The sequence below is a fragment of the Eriocheir sinensis genome, chromosome 2 (assembly GCF_024679095.1).
Source record: "Eriocheir sinensis breed Jianghai 21 chromosome 2, ASM2467909v1, whole genome shotgun sequence".
NCBI classification, from domain to species: Eukaryota; Metazoa; Arthropoda; class Malacostraca; order Decapoda; family Varunidae; genus Eriocheir; species Eriocheir sinensis.
The window spans coordinates 24,890,179-24,911,928 of NC_066510.1; the positions used below are offsets into that span (position 1 = coordinate 24,890,179).

The window sequence follows — 21,750 nt, forward strand, 5'->3', positions numbered from 1 at the left end:
CTTCCTCCTCCTCTTTATCATCCCTCTCATCTGCCTCTAAATCTACCACCTTTTGACCCCGTCCCACGTTTTTACTTTCTCGCTCTTTCTTCTCGTCCTTCTCCTTAGTGTTTGCTCCACCTCTCCTCCTCTTGCAAACTCTTCCTTTCTCACAGTCTCTTACTCTTCTCCCTCAACCTTGTCTTCGTCGTTCGTCTCTTAATCCACCGCCTCATCATTCACTGTCGGAGGAGATGAGGAAAACGATTGATTATCCCACTCACTCTTTGCCCTCTTTCTCTCTCTCTTTTTCTGCGTCCTTCGTCCTCGCTCCGCCCTCCTCGTCCACGTCCTCTCCCTCCTCCTCCTCCTCCTCCTCCTCCTCTTGGGTCCTCATACACTGTCGGAATTAACTGTCGGGGTTATTTTGGACGACACGTAATGGACGCTGGATCCCGGCCAACCAAATGCATTTCCTTGCTAAATATTTTACGTCAGGATTATCTTTTTTTTTAGGGGGGTCTTTTTTTTTTAGGGGGGTCTTTTTTTTGCGTTGTGCCGTATGCCGTATTTTTTTTTTATATATTTGGGGATGGCTTTTAGTTTTTTGGTTGTTGTTTGTGATGTTGTTGTTGTTGGTGGTGGTGGTGTTGGTGTTGGTGGTGGTATTTCAGGTTGTGGTGGTGATGGTGATGTAATTGGTTGATTCCCTTGTTTGTTAGTTTGTTATTCTTGTTTTTGTTGGTGATATGGTTGTTGTTGTTGTTGTTGTTAATTACTGCTTTCCCTATTGCTGCCCTTGTAAGTTTTCCCGTTGTTGTCGGCGCTGTGTGAGGTGCGGTTCCTGTAATAGGCGATACGGCGCGGTTAATTAATCACAAACCATGTATGTTTACCTACGTGTTTTCATAACTAACACAAACACCGCTCCTCCCCCCCCCCCACACACACAAACACTGGCCCTCCTTACATCCCCCACAAACACACACACACACACACAAACACCACCTCTCTCTACATCCACACCCACACGAACACCGCCCGTCCTTACACCCTAACACACAAACAACGCCGCTTCCCCCTCACCCTCCACACACAAACACTGCTCCTCCTTACATCCCCCCCTCAACACACAAACACCACCTCTCTCAAACACCGCCCTCCTCCTCACACACAAACAATGCCCTCCCCTCCACACACAAACACAGCTCCTCCTCACACACACACACACACACACACACACACACACACACACACACACACACACACACACACAGATCCCTCTTTACCCCCCCCCCCGACAAACACCACACCTCCCCCACATACACATCGCCCCTCCTTACACCCTCCCCCGCCCCCCTCCTAACATCCACACATATAAACACCACTTCCCCCCTCCTGACACACACAAACACCACCCTTCCTAATCCCCCACACACAAACATCACCTTCCTAACGCCCCCCCCCTCACGTGTTTAGTTAGGGATGCCATACGGAAGGTGAAAAGCCATCAATGTCACGTCTGAAGCTCCCCCAAGATGCGGCTTTAGGATGGTTGAGTCATAAACGGAGCATTGAGGGGAAGGGGGCGGACGTAACCAGATCCGCGGGCGCCCTTCACCTTCGTCTAATTTTATTCATCAAAATACTCAGCAAGTTATGAAGGTGGGAATACGGTATTAATATATTCATGAGTCAAGTGACGCAGCGAGTCTGGTGGAGAGGCCGGACTAACGCGTTATGCTGGGAGGCTTTTCGCTTGATTTTTTTCTTCTCCTCTAATCTTTTTTTCTTCTTCTTTGCGGTACCTTCTTTTTATTCCGCCGCGCCTCCGGTTTGCATAATTCCAACTTTGGGCCGGACAGATACGGAACATCACGTGAATTCGCGGCCACAATCTATTTGACGCCAGGGCTCCTCCTCTTCCTCCTCCTCCTCCTCCTCCTCTTTCTTTTTGTTCTTTTTTCATCTGCTCTTTCTTCTTTTCTCTCCTTCCCCTTTTGCCTTTCACCCTCTTCCATGCCCCTTTTTTTCTTCCTTCCCCTTCAAAGTATTTCTCTATTTTTTTCATCTTTTCTTTCTTCTTTTCTTTTCTTCCCCTTTTGCCTTTCACCCTCTTCCACCCCCCTTTTTTTCCTCCTTCCCCTTCAAAGTATTTCTCTATTTTTTTCATCTTTTCTTTCTTCTTTTCTTTTCTTTCCCTTTTTGCCTTTCACCCTGTTCTATCCCCCTTTTTTTTCTCCTTCCCCTTCAAAGTATTTCTCTATTTTTTTCATCTTTTCTTTCTTCTTTTCTTTTCTTCCCCTTTTGCCTATCACCCTCTTCCATGCCCCTTTTTTTCCTCCTTCCCCTTCAAAGTATTTCTCTATTTTTTTCATCTTTTCTTTCTTCTTTTCTTTTCTTCCCCTTTTGCCTATCACCCTCTTCCATGCCCCTTTTTTTCCTCCTTCCCCTTCAAAGCATTTCTCTATTTTTTTCATCTTTTCTTTCTTCTTTTCTTTTCTTTCCCTTTTTGCCTTTCACCCTCTTCCACTCCCCTTTTTTTCCTCCTTCATCTTCAAAGTCCTTCTCTATTTTTTCAACCCTTTGCCTTCCATCTTTCCCCATCCTCCTTTTTTCTTCTTCTTCCCCTCAAGGTGTTCTTCTTTTTTTCATCACCCTTATCCTTTCACCCTCTTCCATCCCCTTTTTTTCCTCCTTCCTCTTCAAAGTACTTCTCTATTTTTTTCCCATTTACCTTTTTTATTCTTCTCCCTCCCCTTAAGGTGTTCTTCTTTTCTTCTTCAGCCTTTTGCCGTCCACTTTTCCAGGCGACATTTTTTCTTCTTCCTCCCCTCTTTCCTTCTCCTTTTTTCCTCCTTTTTCCCCCTTAAGGTACTATTATTTTACCCCTTTGCCTTCCACCTCTCCATCTACTATTTTTCCTTCTTCTTCTTCCTCCCTTTTAAAGTACTATTCCTTACCCCTTTCTCGTCCAGTTCTCCACCTATCTTTTTTCTTTTTCATCCACCCTCTTTTCTTTTGCTATTCTTCTCCTACCTTCCCTTCCCTTCCCTTCCCTTCCCTTCCCTCACCCTCGTTTTCCCTCCTTTCCCATCCCTACATTTCTCTTTCCTTTTTTTCCTCTTCCTCCCTTTGTACTATTATTTTCTTTCCCCTTGGCTTTTCATCTTCTCCCTATCTTTTTTCTTCGTTTTCTTCCTTTCTCTGTTCTTCTTTTCCTTTTATCTCTTGCAGAACACCCTTTTCCATATCTCCAACGTGTTGTAAGGGAGGGGGGGGATGAGAACACACACACACACACACACACACACACACACACACACACACACACACACACACTCAGGCCTAACGACCTTCCTCTGATCCCTCTTATAGGAGGTTTCATAGAGGATCCTACACTAAACGCCTCTTTCCTTCCTCTCCCTGACCTACTCTCCGGTTTCCCATCCTTCCTTCCTTCCTTTCTTCTTTTTCCTTTCTTATCTTTAGTCCTTCTTCTTTTTATTTTCCCTTTTTCCCATTGGTTGTCTTGCTTTCCGTTCCCCTATATCTTCCTTTCCCTTCCTTTTCACTTCCACCATTCTTTTCCCCATTCCTTCCTTCCATTCCTTTTTCTTCTCTCCCTTCCTCTTCCCTGTCTTTTCATTCGCCCTCTTTCTTTTGCTTTTCTTCTCCTCCTACCTTCCTTCCCTTCCCTACCCTTCCCTTCCCTTCCCTTCCCTTCCCTTCCTTTTCCTTCCCTTCCCTTCCCTTCCCTTCCCTTCCCTTCCCTTCCTTTCCCTTCCCTTCCCTTCCCTTCCTTTCCCTTCCCTTCCCTTCCCTTCCTTTCCCTCACCCTCGTTTTCCCTCCTTTCCCATCCCTACGTTTTCCTTTCCCTCGTTTTCCTCTTCCTCCCTTTGTTTTCCTCCCCCCTTCTCTCCCTTTTCGTCTCTTTATCCAACCAATCCTTCCTTCACAGTTACTTCCCTCCCATCCCTTCTCCTTGCCCTTCTTTCTCGGCGAGGAAAAATAATGGTAATGATGTCGATGCTGCTGCTGTTGATGATGATAATAATAATGATAATAATGATAATAAAATAATAATAAAGAAAATCTAAATAAAAGTTCAACACTCTCACACTCGCGTTTATTTTATTTGTTATTCATGAAACGTAAAGAGCAATAACATATTTTTGACTAAGCGTAAATAAACTATCATCAATTTTATCGCTAATCTTTTTTTTTTTACTCTTTTATTCTCTCTCCTTCACCTTTTAGTATAGTTCACTGCCAATACATCATGCACTGCAGTGATTGTGAATGAACGAGGCTAAACGAGTGGCAAAAAGGGGAAAAAAAGACCTGTTAAGCTGAAACTCGTTCGCTCGAAACAGAACAAAACAAACAAACAAAACAAGAGAAAAGAAGAAAAAAATGAATAAAAAAACAATAAAAAAATACACGTGCTTTATTTTTTTAACACCCAGTCGAACAAAAAGCTAAAAAGATGAAAGAAAGGCAAGAAACCGTACAACACAGAGAGAGAGAGAGAGAGAGAGAGAGAGAGAGAGAGAGAGAGAGAGAGAGATCAGTGATTACAAAACGAAACTCGCATTTTGGATAGAATTCCAGAACAAGAATAGGATCCAATTCTATGCACTGATTGGTCACAGAGTTACTGACGTCATCCAATCCCAAGTGGGTGATGGGGGAGGGGAAGCGTTGGGGGGGGGAGACAGGGTGGATGGGAGGCGGGGAGGTTGAGGGGAGGGTTGACTGGGAAATGGAGGGAAAGAGTGGAAAGGAAGGGAGGTGAATGTGAAAAAATAGCTCCATTTGGGGTTTAATTGTAGGAGAGAGAGAGAGAGAGAGAGAGAGAGAGAGAGAGAGTATATAAATTACTGTAAGGGAGCTCGCAAAGTTTGTATGAGTATATTGGAGGAATGTCTTTTTTCACTCACTCACTCACTCACTCACTCACTCACTTGCTTATTCTCTTCTTCCTTCCCTTCCTCACTGTCTCATTCCATTCCTCTCTTCCTCTCTCTCTCATTCCCTTCTTTTCTTCCTCACTCTCATTCCCTCCCTCCTAAACTCCCTCCATCATTCCCTTCCTCACTCCCTTCTGGCTCATTCACTTCCCTCCCTCTCTCCCTCATTCCCTTCTTTTCTTCCACACTCTCATTCCCTCCCTCCTAAACTCCCTCCATCATTCCCTTCCTCACTCCCTTCTGGCTCATTCACTTCCCTCCCTCTCTCCTTCATTCCCACCCTCTCTCCCTCCCTCTCTGCATACATAGTGAAAATAGAAAATGACTGATGGACCTTAACGTTATGAAGGGGATCAAATATATTATGCCGGTGAGCGATCAAAGAAGCGGCGATCAGCTCATTCACGCTGATTACACAGACAGTGAGTGAAGAGGTGGTGTGAAGAGGCGTGTGACGTTTGTGTTTTTTCATTCGTGTATTTGTTTAGTTAGTGCTTCCCTTGTCCGTCAGTCACTCTATTCATTCAGTCTGTCGGTCAGTTAGTTAAGGATAAGTTAGATACCTGTGTAGTTTGTTAATTAGTTAGGTAGTAAATAAATAAGTAAGATAGAGAGTTTGTTGGTATGTTAGTTAGTTAGATGGTCAGTTATTTGTTTGTTTATTTTGTATATATAATTTGTTAGTAAGTTAGTGCGTTCATCATTTAGTTTATTATTTAGTCAGGTAGTTAGATAGTTAATTAGGCAGTTAACACGTAGCTAAGTAATTAGGTTAGTTAATTTGTTAGATGGACAGTCGAGCAACTGGTTATTAATTTAATCCTAATATGAGATGCATAGTGGCTTTCCTTTCATATTTAATAACGGTGTAGCCTTTCAATAAATGTCGATACTATAATAATAATAATAATAATAATAATAATAATAATAATAATAATAATAATAATAATAATAGTAATAATAATAATAATAATAATAATAATAATAATAATAATAATAATAATAATAATAATAATAATAATAATAATAGCAATAATAATAATAATGATGTTACTACTGCTAATGGATTTAATCAGTCAACCCATACCTGTGCTGCGGCGGCTGTTTGGTGTACATTATAGGGATGCTGATACGGAGAAAAGGTGAGAGCAGGAAATCATGCCCCCCCCCCCCCTCCCCCATTCTCCTCTGTGCCAACCCTCTCCCCCCCCGCTCCCTTCCAAAGCTGGTCTTTTATGAATTATATATACGTGTTTTTTTTTCTTTTTCGGAAGCTGTTTTGATGGAATGTTGACCTGAGCACCAGCTTCAGCATTTTCCGGCAATAAAAAAAAAAATCACAAAAAAACAGAGGAATTCGCGTTAACCGGGTATTTGAGGACGAGTGTTTGCGGAGCGCTCTTGCACTATGGCGGCGGTGGTGGTGGTGGTAGAAGGTATGGTGGTGTATGGTAGTGGTAGAGGGTATGGTGGTGTATGGTAGTGAAGTATGGTGGGATATACGTTGGAACGATTAAAACGCTACAAAATGAGAATATCACGGTTTTTATTTATTTATTTATTTTTTTTACAGGAAAGGAGACGGCTCAAGGGCAACAAAAAGAGTGTAGAAAAAGAAAACCCGCTACTCACCGCTCCTATAACAGACAAAAGTAAAGAGTGGAGGAAGAGTCGATGGAGTTAAATCGGGTTCTCGTGCGTGGTTTTTACATTCACGGTGCGTAGGGCTTGTCAAACTACCACCATTCTCTTAAAAGGAAGGCTAAATAGGCTAAATTGGCGGAATAGGCTATATAAAATTCCATCTCGTTCTTCACTCCCAGAATCCTCGTGTATTGAGCTGAAATATTCGACGAGGGAAGCAGAAGTACCCACAACAACCTCTACGAAAGCCTTATCAAATGTGAGTGTGTGAAGTCCGTGTTGGGCACTTACAAGAAATATTTCCTGAGGTCACAAAGGAGATTAGTCGGGTTCTCATGAGCGTTTTCACATTCATGGTGCGTGGACCTTGTCAAACTACCACTATGCTCTTAAAACTACTCATGGAAATACCCACAACAACCTCTACGAAAGCCTTATCAAATGTCGGTGTGTGAAATCCGTGTTGGCCACTTACAAGAAATATTTCCAAGGCCACAAAGAAGATTAGTCGGGTTCTCATGATCGTTTTCACATTCACATTCACATATCACAATAATATGGAACAGAAGAAAAAAGAAAACTCAACAAAACTAAAAGACACAACAACGCCAACCAACAACGCCAATCAACAACGCCAATCAACAACGCCAATCAACAACGCCGATCAACAACGCCAATCAGCAATCAAGAATCAAGAATAAGTCATAAGTGGGAGCCGTTACAAAGGCAATCCCACGCCTACTACTGGACTGGACTGGACTGGTGCAGAAGCCTTGTTAAACGATCTCAAGGCTCATATATCTACTCATGGAAATACCCACAGCCACATCTACGAAAGCCTTACCTAATGTAAATGTTTATAACCCCCGGAATGTCTGATAATATGGGTCTTTATATGTTCATTTATTCATTTACATAACGTTTAATTAAATATATTAGGATGTTCTCTCTTGCTTGAATTCAAATAATCCCTTTATGTTTGAGAATAGAGTGTTTGTTTATTTACTTATTTGGATGTACTCTCGCTTAAATTCAAATAATCACTCGATGTTTGAGAATAGAGTGTTTGTTTATTTACTTATTTGGATGTTCTCTTGCTTAAATTCAAATATTCCCTCTATGTTTGAGAATAGAGTGTTTGTTTATTCAATTGCTCCTTTTCATGACATTTACGTAAAGTAGATTGGGTGTTATCTCTCACCTATGTTCAAATAATCACCCTATGCTAAAGAATACGAGTCTTTGTGTTATTTAGTCCTTTTTCATAACGTTTAAGTGAAGTAGGCCCTAGATAGTATTACGATATTCTCTCTTACTCGTGTTCCAATAATCTCCCTGGCAACAGTGTTTTCCCGTATGCCGGTTCGGGCAGAGAGGGGATTACGGCGTGTGGAAATTATGTTGAGAGTGCTCGTGCGATTGCCCAGCGAATTAAATACTGTTGGTGATCCCTTTATGCAAATTGTTGATCATTTTGAGGCGGTTCGAATCCAGATAACAAAACATTGAACATTCGACCCAACATTTGCATCTGACGTAATGTGCGAACGCAGTAGTAGTAGTAGTAGTAGTAGTAGCAGCAACAGTAGTATGTGTAGTTGTAGTAGTAGTAGTAATAGTGATAGTACAATTGCAATAAAAATATAAGAAAAAAAAGGAAACTGAGCAACGAAAAATGGAAATAAAGTTAAAATAGGAAGCAAAAGTTGGAGAAAACCCAAAAATTCACTCCGTGCCAGTTCATATCAAAGCGTATATGGTCTCTCTCTCTTAACGCGCCACTTCGGTGAATATTTCCCTGGCCGTAGCTCACGTTCACTTATAATTATCCTCCTCCATCATCCTAATAAGAGAGATATGGCGGGAGCGGAATAGGCTATATAAAATTCCATCTCGTTCTTCACTCCCAGAATCCTCCCGTATTAAGCTGAAATATTCGACGAGGGAAGCAGACGCGGATATATTTTCGTAACTTTGGTAATGGTGGTGATAAAGAAGTCGTAGTGGTATTAGTAGTTGTGGTTGTAGTGGTAGGCTAGTTGTTGTGTTTGCTGTCGTAGATGTTGGAGCAGCAGGTTTTGTAGTAGTAGTAGTAGTAGTAGTAGTAGTAGTATCCCAGCAAAAAGTTTAATGTGAAAAAGATCGAGAGGTAAAAAGTAGAAAGGCGTGGTAAATGAGAGATGACAGACCTCTGATAAAAGTAAAAGAAGAAGAAGAAGAAAAAAAACGTTTGCTGAAGATTTAAAAAGCACGAATACTTTGAAGATCTTCCTGAAGCCCGACTGAAACGTGAATCCAAGTTTGCGTAATGAAAAGAAAAATAAGAAAAGCGTATGCAGAAATATGAAGATAGCGTAAAAATACATGAGAAAAGGAAAAAGCAACGAATACTGGAACCTTGCAAAAAAATAAAAAAAAGGTTCGGAGAAGAGAAAAAAAATGAAGCAAAAGGAAAATGATAGCAACAAATATAGAAACCTTGCAAAGAAAATTGAAGTCCAGAGAATAGTAAAAATATGAACTGAAAAAAAGGAAAATGATAACGGCGAATAGTGAAACATTGCAAGAAAATAAAGTTCAGAGGAATAGAAAAAATAAAGGAGAATGAAGCGGTGAATACTGGAAAGCTTGCAATATATAAAATGAAGATACGGAGAAAAAAATATGCAACATAAAAAAAGTAAAAAAGGAAAATGATAGCGACGAATACTGAAACCTTACAAAGAAAAAAAAAAATGAAGTACGGAAAGAGGCCCGAACCCACTTGCCTCAGAGAATTGGTCCGAACACGTCACCAACCCGGCAGAAACATCATCCTGAACGTGCTGTCAAGTGTCAACAATTTCAAAGCAGTGGCTGTTGACACGGCTCGGGGGGAGCACCATAACACAGATCCTTACTAAGGTCGGATACACACACGCGAGCCGAATATCGTAACGTAACTCCGTCGTGTAACAAAAACGCCAGTGTGGACGAGACCACGTAACGTCACTGCGTAACACCCGAGCGAACATAATGTCGAGCGTCGGGGTTCTCTCCCGTTCCACCAGTTGTCGGTTTCTGCGCCTCGCATCAAAGGGTGTTACGGAGTGAGGTTACGCAGTGTGTGGACGGGACGTGTGTTCGAGGCGTATCAAATGGTTGCACCGAGTCTGCTCAACTTGCTGACAGCTCAGTAGTCAGATTCTGCTGATCCACCTCGTGTGAACTACTTGTATGAACTGTGTGCCAATGCAAAACACTCAAGCCATTTTAATGAAATGCTTCGCAATGAGGCGTGGAAAGAAATGGCTCAGAAAACAGGGAAGATAATGGAAGAATGGGAGAAAATTATGACTTCCTTTTTAGCGGCCATGAGAAGGGAGAAGGCGAAGATCAAAAAGTACTGGAACAGGCTAAAGTGAGTAGAGATGACTGATCTGTTATGTAATTAAATAATAAATGTATATTTTTTCATTATGACAATGAATATAAATGTACGCGGCAGCTGCGACTGGTAAATTGACCATCATCGACATTAGTACAACTGTACAACCTCCAAACACGGTCTGACTGACCGAGCGATGTGGACCGCATGAAAGTTCGCGACGCGACGAGGTTCGGTTACGGACTCAATATTTCCACACCTTGTTACGCGTAACTCCGCGCTACACGACCTTGTTACATTACGATGTTCGGCTCGCGGGTGTGTACCCGGCCATTATTACCCGCCGACACCGTGGCGAGCACCGCTTCAGGCACGTGTCCATGTGGCGTTGAACATGTCACAGTATTTTCACCGGTGTCATCGGCCATTGCTTTGAAAATGTTTGGTAGGCTACAGCATGTTCGGGGGTGGGAGCGTTTTGGGCCCTGAAGAGATATGATGATGTATGAAGATATAGGATAGAAAAAAAGGCAGATGATAGCAGCGAACACCGAACAAGAAATGAAGTTCGGAGAGATTTATTTTTTAGCAAAGAAAGAAAAAGAAAGGAAAATGATGTGTCGAACATTGCCAAAAAAAAAAAAATGAAGTCCAGCGAACAGATGAAAACATGAACCTCCCATTAAAGAAAATAAAGAAGAATAATCCCCGGGGAAGGCGCAACAAAGGCAAGAAAGCTGGCCAAAGCAGACTGTTAACAGGCCGTCAACAAACACTGGCCTGCGATAGCCTCGCCTCAAAACGCACCCGCCAGGCAGAAAGAGAAAGGCTTGACGCGCCGCGAAAAAAATCCCACCGTGCCATGTACCAGAGAGAGAGAGAGAGAGAGACGAAGGGAGGGGAAACGGAATAGGAAGAGGAGGAAAAAGGAGAAGAAAGTGGAGGAGGGAGAGGAGAATGAGAAGAATGAAGAAGAGAAACAGGGAAAATGAGAGAGAGAGAGAGAGAGAGAGAGAGAGAGAGAGAGAGAGAGAGAGAGAGAGAGAGGGTAGTAGCAGACAACATCGTAGTGCGGAGTTACCTCGACTTTCATTTTCTTTTTTTGTTACTCATTGCTCGTGTCTGTTCTCTTTCATGCGCCTAATGATAAACTAAAACACTTATTTACTCTGCAAATACATGCTTTCTTCTCTTGAGCGGCGAGGACGCAGAAAATGAGACTTTGCACACACACACACACACACACACACACACACACACACACACACACACACACACACAGAGGCAGCTCAAAAGATGCAGAAGAACGAAAAGAGAAAAAAAAATGTAAAGATAAACAGAAGAAGTCTCAGAAATACGCTCACATAGAACTGAAAAAAGACAAAAGTACGTTAAAAGAGAGGAAAAAAGAGAAATACAAAGAAAAAGTCAAGTAATCATAACCCAATGGTCTCTTTACACGCTTAGTAGTTAGTAATAAATAAACAGTAACAACGAACTCTTTGGTCTTCATCGTGTGAGAGTAAGTTAAGCGAGAGTTTCCGTTCCCTTACCTTTCCTGGATACCTGACTGACAGAGGGAGAGGCTGCATGTAGCACGAGAACAACTGCAAATCACCCTGGCAATAGCACACACACAGTTACCCTTCTTTTACAGTGTTGTAGTGGCGATGGGAAACGGCAGTTGGGAGGGAGGGAGAGAGAGGTGGAGGTGGTAGTGGTGGTGGTAATGGCTGCCCTTGTCGATAGGTTGTGAGGCCGTGTGTGTGTGATCTCCTCTGCCTTTCCCGTTCGTTTTCCAGGCGCTGTTTGGAATGGATAGAGCTAGCGAGGTTGTTTTGACGGTACTATTGATGTGCAGGAGAAAGAGAGTGAGGGAGGGAAGGAGAGAGAGGAAGGAAGAAACGAGAGAGGGAGGAGAGGAAAAGGAAAGGGAAAGATAGAAGCCCGGTGGAGGAATTCAGAAAGTAGGTCGTGGAAGGAGAGGGGTGAGTGGAAAAGAAAGGGGTCCGCTAAAGAGATCTAAAGTGCAGGAATTCAGAAAGCAGGTCGTGGAAGGAGAGGGGTGAGTGGAAAGGAAAAGAAAGGGGTCCGCTAAAGAGATCTAAAGTGCAGGAATTCAGAAAGCAGGTCGTGGAAGGAGAGGGGTGAGTGGAAAGGAAAAGAAAGGGGTCCGCTAAAGAGATCCAAAGTGCAGGAATTCAGAAAGCAGGTCGTGAAATGCCAAGCGTAGAATTGGATTTTCCGTCGATCAAATGCCCAACAAACGTATGCGAGACCCGGGTGAGCGCGGCGTGTTAATGGAAACTGGAAATGGCGTATTCGAGGTGTATATTTTTAATTTCGCCTCCCTCGAATTTCAAGCCCGCAGCGGCCCGCAGGAACGGTCTAGTTGGCGATTCGATAATACTCAGGGCAGACTAACTATGATCGTGTACGGTGGAAATAAGACTCGTTCGCAGCGATTTTAACAGCTTCATATCATTGGGAAACCATATTTTGGAAGCAATTAAAACGTTATTCTACTTCCATTTCCAGAGTTAATAACGTAATGGATTTGGTGTGTAGCGGCACGACTTGTAAATTGTGAAATATTTGTCGTTATCATTTTTCTTTTACGACGCCCATCAAATGTTATTTCGTGAGTGGCGTTGTCAGTGAAGTGTTTAATTATTTATTCATTCCCACGCACTTTGGTTATGGCAGGCTCAGCACGAATACATACAAGGCACCTTTATTCATTTATTTATTCAGAGAAATGTGTGAAAGACCATGTAAAGAATATGTAAAGAACTTAACGGAGGTCTTAGCTCCGAGCCATTACGACACTCAAGCAGTCACATGGAAGAGGAGGAAAAAAAAATAGCCTAATTATATTCCTCAAACTGTACTGTAGTGATTTTGCAACACACACACACACACACACACACACACACACACACACATACACACACACGTACGTTATATTATTTGTTTCGACATAAAGTGACTGCATATAATTTTGGTTTTACAGCCGCCCAATAAAGTTCCGTTAATAGTTCCTCCAGCCGTAAACAAGACGTAAAAATTATGTATCCGAACTGAGATACGCACGCCTAGGTACACACACACACACACACACACACACACACAGAGCTATTATTAATCTACTTATACGGTTTCACTGCTCGTTGCTTTGTGGATTTACAGTGTAATTATTTCGATGCATGTAAAATAATTAGGGACAGAGGGTAAGCCTGTACGTTACGGAGGTGTTTTATGTGTTGTTTTGTTCTGTGTTTTGATGTGTTGTGTTGTGCCGTGTGTTGAAGTACTTTATTGGCTGAGATTTGTTAGTGTAGGACGGACTGCTGTGCTAGGCTACGGTTTGTTAATCTAGCTTGGGGATTTGAACTAGGCTATTTTTCATCATTATCTGTCTATTCATTGTGCTAGGCTCTTTGTCATCATTGTCTCTTTTCATTGTGCTAGGTTATTTTTCATCATCTGTTTCTCCGTTGCGCTAGGCTACTTTTCGTTGTCTTTTGTCTTGATCTATTGTGCTCGGCTACTTTTCGTTCTTTTGTCTTGATCTATTGTGCTAGGCTATTTTTCATTGTCTTCATTCATTGTGCTAGGCTATTTTACATTGTCTTGTCTTCATTTATTATGCTTGGTTATTTTTCACTCTAATGTCTTTATACATTGTGCTAGGCTATTTTGCACTGTCTTCATCTATTGCGCTGGGCTATTTTAAATTGTCTTATTTTATCTATCGTGCTAGGCTATTTTGCAGTTTATCCATTGTGCTAGGCTATTTTACATTGTCTTTATTTAGGCTATTTTGCACTGTTATCTTTATCTATTGTGCTAGGCTATTTTTCACAATTTTCTTCTATTGTGCTAGGTTATTTAGCACTGTCTTCTGTCTTCATCCAATGTGCTGTGCTAGGCTGTTTTACATTGTTTTCATCTATTGTGCTTGGCTATTTTGTATTGTCTTTGTGTCCAACCATTGTGCTAGGCTATTTTGCATTATATTTTGTCCTTAACCAATGTACTAGGCTATTTTTCAAGGTCTTTTGTCTTCATCCATTGTGCTAGGCTATTTTGCATTATATTTTGTCCTTAACCAATGTACTAGGCTATTTTTCAAGGTCTTTTGTCTCCATCCATTGTGCTTGGCTATTTATCGTGGTCTTTTGTCTTCATCCATTGTGCTAACCTGTTTCACATTGACTTTTTTCTTCCATTGCTCGGCTATTTTGCTTTACCTCTTGTCCTAGCTTTATACTAATCTTAATAAAGTTTCCTGGCAAGTACGTGGGAATTTTTGCAGTGTCTTAAGTAATTGTAACTAAAGTGAAGAGGTTTTACATGGGACGCCTTTATTAGTAAGTATAGTTAAGTATGTGTGGCATGAGGAGGTAACATATTTTGCTTTCATGATGCGATGTTTTAGCAACGGATTAAAACTCGACTTTAGAGAACAAAAGAATAATGAGAGGTGGATATTTGCGCACTCGGCTTCTCTCTCTCTCTCTCTCTCTCTCTCTCTCTCTCTCTCTCTCTCTCTCTAACTATTCAGAAGGGCAAATAAATGGCGTAATCAACTGCAACGTGAAACAGAGAAGGATAAATTTTCTACATTTTACAGCGAGCGAGTATTATGATGAGAGAGAGAGAGAGAGAGAGAGAGAGAGAGAGAGAGAGAGAGAGAGAGAGAGAGAGAGAGAATCTTTACAAGGAAATCACAGCAGGCGAGTGAGAAAAAAAGGGAGGAGAAGGAAAAGGAGAGGAGAAAGAGAAGGAAGAGGAGGAGGGGGAGGAGGAGGAGGAGGGAGAGTAATGGGATGAATTAAAATCTTAAGAATCCATTTACCTTCATCTTACCTGGCCATTAATTAACTGTTATTATGAGGGATACACCTGGTGCTCTTGTCCTTGCCGAGAGAGAGAGAGAGAGAGCGCACAACGAGGCAGTAAAACGAGGGGAGGGAAGGGTAGGGGAAGAGATTTCATATTTGCTTCTCACTTTCCATCGCGTTCTCCATTCCCCGTGAACTTTATCTGACCTACAAATGAACAACAAACAGCTCACTACCGGCAGTATCACTTAACACTCTCTCTCTCTCTCTCTCTCTCTCTCTCTCTCTCTCTCTTGGGGGTTGGGGGTGGGGGACTGAAGCAGAGCGATCACCGAATAATAGGAAACGAATAATGGCGTGAGAAGGGATTATTTATCTCTTCTGAATTAATTATCATAACGTGCGTGTGTGTGTACGTATGTAAGAGAGAGAGAGAGAGAGAGAGAGAAAGGGTACTCTGATATAATTAACAGAACGAAAGAGGCTTGGCTGGCTGGCAGGATAGGTCACTTGTCGATAACAGAGGCGCTGATTAGAATAGGAAAAAAAAAAAGTGAGACGAAGAGCGTGAGAGAGTGACAGTGAGAGAGAGAGAGGAAAAGCTACGGTGATGAGATGGGGCTCTTCACTGCGTCATCAGCATAATCCACCTGACAGATAGACATAGAACCTTTCACACTTCTTTCCCCCCCCTCTCCTTCCTCCCCCCCCTCCCCCTCCTCTCCCTTCCCTTTCCCTCTCAGCGCATGCGTTCACCTGTTCCAATAACTTTCACCCGCCAGACAGGTGTTCGCCGTCACCTGAGTGTTAATATCAAACGTCAGGTGTGTGTGCCTTTTAAAAGTATATTGTTTTTATTGTTTATTTCTTTCCCCGTGTAATCGGTTTCCATGGCATGTGATGTATAGTTCACTACTACGCTGAGAGAGAGAGAGAGAGAGAGAGAGAGAGAGAGAGAGAGTTCTTAATTCAAAGGGGGATGATTTTCTTTTTTTTTTCTTTTTTTTTTTTTTACGTTGCTGCCTATTGCGCCGGTAGGCATCTTCCCGGTGGGGCCTGATGGTCGGCCCAAGGCTTCTTCCAGGTGGGGCCTGATGGTCGGCCCTGCCCGTTCTGGCGCAGGCGAGTGTTTTATAGTGGCGCCATCTTGCATTGGCTCATGCTGCCCCCCGGAACTCGTTCTTGATTCGCTTGGACGGCTTCCTCTAGAGTCCGAGTTGATGGGTGGTCATCAGGACAGCATGTGGGTAGTTTTAAGCCACTCGGCGATGACCGAAAAATCCGAGGTGGTAGCGTGGGGATTCGAATCCGCGTCGTCCATCACGCGGTGAATGTGGGCCCAGAACGCTACCAGTTCGGCCACCGCCTACCCCAACCTTTACTTATTTACCTTGCAGGCTTGTTATATTAAGTTTGCCAGCGTCTTTTCCCATTCCTACCCTTTCTTGTTACTCCCCTTTCCCCTTCACGCCACTCCCTTTTGTTGCTACTGTCCACTCAACTTAGCTCCTTCCCCCCTCCACAACCTCTTTATAGTCTCACCCCTTCCCTTTCACTCCCCTCGTCCTTCCCCTCTCGATTCTACTGTCCACCCCTCTCACTCTTCAACCACACTGCCCTCACCGCCCTCGCTCCTGCTGCCTCACTAAGTCCCCTTCCTTCCACCCACTTAACCCACCTGTGCCACCCACCTACCACTCAGCCTGACCACCTGGCCTTACCTCACCTCAACGTAAAGGGGAGACATTTGAAGCTGGATTTAGACAGAGGGTAGCACGTGTTCTTGTGTCTTCTTGAGAAGATGCAGACGGGTAGTAGAGACAGAGTGCTGGTGCTGCTCTACTTTCTCATTTATGGACTACTTATTAACTTATTTATTGATTACCTATTTACTTATAGACTTATTTAATTTAGACTTATTTATAGACTTGCCTTCTTCTAACTTATTGACTTACTTATACGACAGGTGTTGCTCTACTTACTTAGTTATAGGCTGGTTCTTCCCTCTACTTGCTTACTTACAGACGGGTAGTGTAGATGCAGTGCTGCCCGGTACCTCTACTTATGCTGAGTTTAAACAGTTTCCCTTATTACCAGGCGGCCAACCCTCGTATTCTGTAACGATAGCGCCATCTCCAAATTGGCAATGCTCGGAGCGTTCGCCGCCACCCTTAAAAATTGTGTTTATGATTACTGACTTGTTTTTGTTGTGTTTTTGTTGCTGTATGTTTTTTTTCAGGGTTAGGTGACGGTTGCTTTAAAGGGGATCGGTGTTTGTATCCGTGTGTGTGTGTAATCATTGGTGTATTTGTTTGTTTTACTCAACTTTTTTTGGGGGGCCATTGTACCTCTGATTTATTTATTCGGTGTACGGTGGCGATGATTTTGTTATGAGTTTGTGTGCCTGCTTGTTAATTTTTATATTTATTCATTTATATATATTTATTTATTCATGGATTTATTTATAGCTCGAGGGAGAGCGATGGGTTAAAGGAGATGTCGAAGAATATCACTCCCAGCCAGTCTTCACGAGAGAGAGAGAGAGAGAGAGAGAGAGAGAGAGTCTTCATAACAATATTCGTAAGTGCTATAACATTAAGACAGCTCATAAATATAGTTGATCACCGACACTTTAAAGCCTACGAATGCTCATCTCTATCACGTCTAATGTAACTGTTAATGTCAAAGATTATCCAACACACACACACACACACACACACACACACACACACACACACACACACACACACACACACACACACACACACAGAGCACTATCATATTTGTCATACCTGCGTGGCGATGGTATTATTTCAAGCAGACACATACAAATATATTTCACAGACTCATTTTTATTCATTTTTTTTTGTTTGTGTGTTGTAACGTGCATCAGTGAAGGTAGGAGGAAAGCGGTGTGTGTGTGTGTGTGTGTGGACAGGACAGGACAGGACATGTTTCAGTTTTATGCCCTTGATTATTTTACTGAACAAACTCGCGTGTTGGCGTGCTGGGGTTGGCGGATCGGGGTTTACAGGCGCGGTGTTCCCTGTCCCGATGCATTACACGTATTCCATAATATATTTTAGAGCCATGATGATTTCATTTAATTAAATTCTAGGATAGATGTGAGGCCCGCACTGCAACGCTAATATCTTATCCAGGCGGAGCGGGAGCGGCTGGCGGTGGGCGGCCTGCTGAGTGGCGGCTGGACAGGGCGAAGGAGGGGGCCTGGGTGTGCCTCGGTGCCTGCCCGCCTGCCTGCTTGTCTGCTTTCCTGCCTGTCCACGTTATGCTATTACAGCCGCTCACGTGTCCCTCAGCATTACGAACAGACTACGCAAGGTGGAAGAGGTAAGTTACACGTGGAATTCTCATTTTTTACTTGTGCTTCATATGATTTCCCTGAGTCTACATTACATCCGAGATCTTGACCGTATCCTAAATTACAGTGTCTTATTCCAAGTTATCCTATTATTCTAACTTTTTTTTCTTTTTTTTTAACAAGAAAGGAGACAGCTCAGGGCACAAAAAAGGAAACAATAATAATAAAAAAAGCCCGCTACTTGCTGCTCCTAAAAATAATCCAAAGAGGTGGCCGAAAGAGATGTCGATTTCGGAACTTACTATATTTAGGTGTGGTTTGGTACCTTAAGCCACTGTTTCTTTCTTAACCTATTTATTATATGTGTGGTGTCTTATGTAAAAGCTTTTTTATATACTTACAATAATGATTCTAGAGGTATTTATGTATACTGAAACGTCTTGCATTCATTAGCGATTCTAGTTTTAGGGCCACATTCTCAGACGTTTCGACTATCACAACAAACATTTCTTAAGACGACAAAGGAGATTAATCGGGTTCTCCTAATTTTTTTTTTTTTTTAACATTCGTGGTGCAACAACCATGTCAAGTCATAACTACTATAAATACCCACCACAACCTCAACGAAAGCATTACCAAAAGTGGGTGTATAAGCCCTGAAATGTTTGAGACTATGGGCCTTGGTTCCATAAATGTGCGGCGTCTACATTGCTAGTAGATATTCTGTGGGTTGAAGGTCTGCATATCCAAGTGTGTGTGTTGCCTATATATAATTTGTGGCGTGAATATCGCATGCATTTCACACTGGCTCTCCATTGTTAACACGTGCGAGACCGAGACTGCTGGTGATCACTACAGTTGGTATTACAGGTGTATAGCTTACCTGAGAGAGAGAGAGAGAGAGAGAGAGAGAGAGAGATTATTTAGTATTGTTTATTATGCTTTTAGATGTAATAGAAAAGTAATTGTCAGAGTAATTAACAGGAAAATAGGTTACCAGTTTGTGTTATTGTTTTGGTTCTAAGATGGAGACAGACAGGTGGACAGACATACAGACAGACACAGACAAATATATAGACAGACAAACAGACTGAGACAAACACAGACATAAGAATAAACAAACAGGCAAATACAGACAGAGAAAGATAAGTAAACAAAGACAGACATGGAGAGAATAGGAAACGAAAAAAAATATTACTTTACACACACACACACACACACACACACACACACACACACACACACACACACACACACACACACACACACTCACACACACGCGTCTTACCTGCACTTTGTCTGTGGGGTCGGCGACAGGGAGCACAGACATGTTGAAGGTGTGGGTCGGGGGCGGACACCCCTCCCCACCCCCCTCCCCGCGGCACCCTGCAACACAAAGACAACACAGTGTTACAAAGATAATTAAATAGGTGAATGAATAGGTGAATAAATAGATAGATAGATAGATAGATAGATAGATAGATAGATAGATAGATAGATTGATAAATATATACATTAATTGATAGATAGATAGGGTGGTAGGTAGGTAGATGGATAGATAGACAGATAGAACGATAGATAGATATAGAGATAGATATGAAAATAGAATTAAATAGATAGATAAACTGATAGATAGATAAAGAAGATGGTAAGTAGATGTATAAGTGAATAGGCAGATATGATAGATAGATAAAGAGATTAAGAAGAATAGATATTGAGACACGAGGAGAAAGATAGATAGATAGATAAATATACTCGCAGATACATTGGTTGCTTGATACATAGACGGAGAGTAAAGCATATAAGAAGATAAATAGATAAATCGATCAACAGATATACAGACAGAGATAAAACACGAATTCATTAATTAATCACTGGATCGCGACGAGATATTACAGATTACATAATATTATAAGTCGTGGTAATCCAACACTACTAGAAAAAATACTTATTCGAACATTATACATGATATTGAACATTTATATAAACACAATAGGCGAAGGTTGGGAGAGCCACGATATGTATTTCACTGATTAAATTACCAGAAAAAAAAAAAATCACTATCGGTCAATGTAAAACTAGACTCATATAAAAGAAATGGATCCAGGTTTCAATGTTCCGTTTATTCACTTGTTTTTGGTTTCCTATCTTCTCCTTTTGTCAATCTCAAAGGGTTTCACAGATTCGTTCGTTTTTTTTCTCTCACTTATAATGCACCTGTTCTTTCTTTCTTTTCATGCACTTGTTTTTTTCTCTCCAATGTTATGCCTGAGCTGCGTTGTGTTGTAGCGAGCTTTTTTCTTTTTATCTTATTCTGGTTCTCCCTTGAGCTGCCTCCTATGCTATGCTATGCTGTGAAAAAACAACAACCTGCTGTGAAAAATAAACGATACCATTTTTGTTCTTCTATGCCTCTTTTTATTTTTTTTGGTTTAGTCTTCCTTTGTTTTTTTCCTCTAACCTTCCTCCCGTTTTCATTGATTTCCGCATCCCATCCTCTTTTCCTCCCTTCTTTTCCTCTGTTTCTTCCTATACCATTTTTGTTCTTCTATGCCTCTTTTTATTTTTTTTGGTTTAGTCTTCCTTTGTTTTTTCCTCTAACCTTCCTCCCGTTTTCATTGATTTCCGCATCCCATCCTCTTTTCCTCCCTTCTTTTCCTCTGTTTCTTCCTATACCATTTTTGTTCTCCCATGCCTCTTTTTTTTTTTTTGGTTTAGTCTTCCTTTGTTTTTTTTCCTCTGTAACCTTCCCCCTTTTTCATTGATTTCCGCATCCCATCCTCTTTTCCTCTCTTCTTTCCCTCTGTTCATTCTTATACCATTTTTGTTCCTCCATGCCGCTTATTTTTTTTTGTTAAGTCTTCCCTTGAATTTTCCTTCTGTAACCTTCCCTCTTTTCCATTGATTTCCGCATCCCATCCTCTTTTCCTCCTTTCTTTTCCTCTATTCCTTCCTATACCATTTTTGTTCTTCCATGCCTTTTTTTTTTTTTTGGTTAAGTCTTCCCTTGAATTTTCCTTCTGTAACCTTCCCTCTTTTCCATTGATTTCCGCATCCCATCCTCTTTTCCTACCTCCTTTCCCTCTGTTCCTTCCTCTTCCTCCTTCTCATCCTTCCTTTTTTCCTCCTCCTATTTGCGTTCCTCTTTAAATTTCACTAATATGACTAAACTATTTTTCTTCCTTGTCTATTTTTACCTTCTATTCCGGCCTCCTCCTCTTCCCTTTAATCCTCCTGTTATTCACGTAGCTCCTCTGAACTCACTAATTTAACTAAATCCCTTTTCTTCGTGGTCTATTTTTGCCTCCTTCTTTGACCTTTCCTAAGTCATTCTTCCTCTGTGCCTCAGCCAGTTTCATGTTCCATCCCATTTTTCATTAATCCCTTCATTCTTTATTCCCAGCGCAGAATTTCTTCCTCACTCCGTCCATTCTTCTATTTCATCTTCCCTCTATTACGTCCAATCATCCTAAATCGTTTCTTTCTTTTATTATTTATCTTCCAGTCCTTTCGTCTATTCCTCCTTTTCATTCCGTTTCTTCTTTCCTCTGTCTCAGCCTCCCTTTCTCCCTTCTATCCTTTCACCCTCCCTTCCTTTCTCTATCGCCTTTATTTCG

The 21,750-nt window shown here is 41.8% G+C and overlaps 1 protein-coding gene across 1 annotated transcript in view; it reads right to left on the minus strand.

The window, feature by feature from the left end:
• LOC127001600 (locomotion-related protein Hikaru genki-like) overlaps positions 1–21,750 on the minus strand; it is a 150,770-nt gene that overhangs the window by 91,754 nt on the left and 37,266 nt on the right. Inside the window, exon 3 of the mRNA XM_050866404.1 lies at positions 19,422–19,519. Coding sequence (XP_050722361.1) covers positions 19,422–19,519 — 98 coding nt within the window. The remainder of the gene's footprint in view (positions 1–19,421; positions 19,520–21,750) is intronic.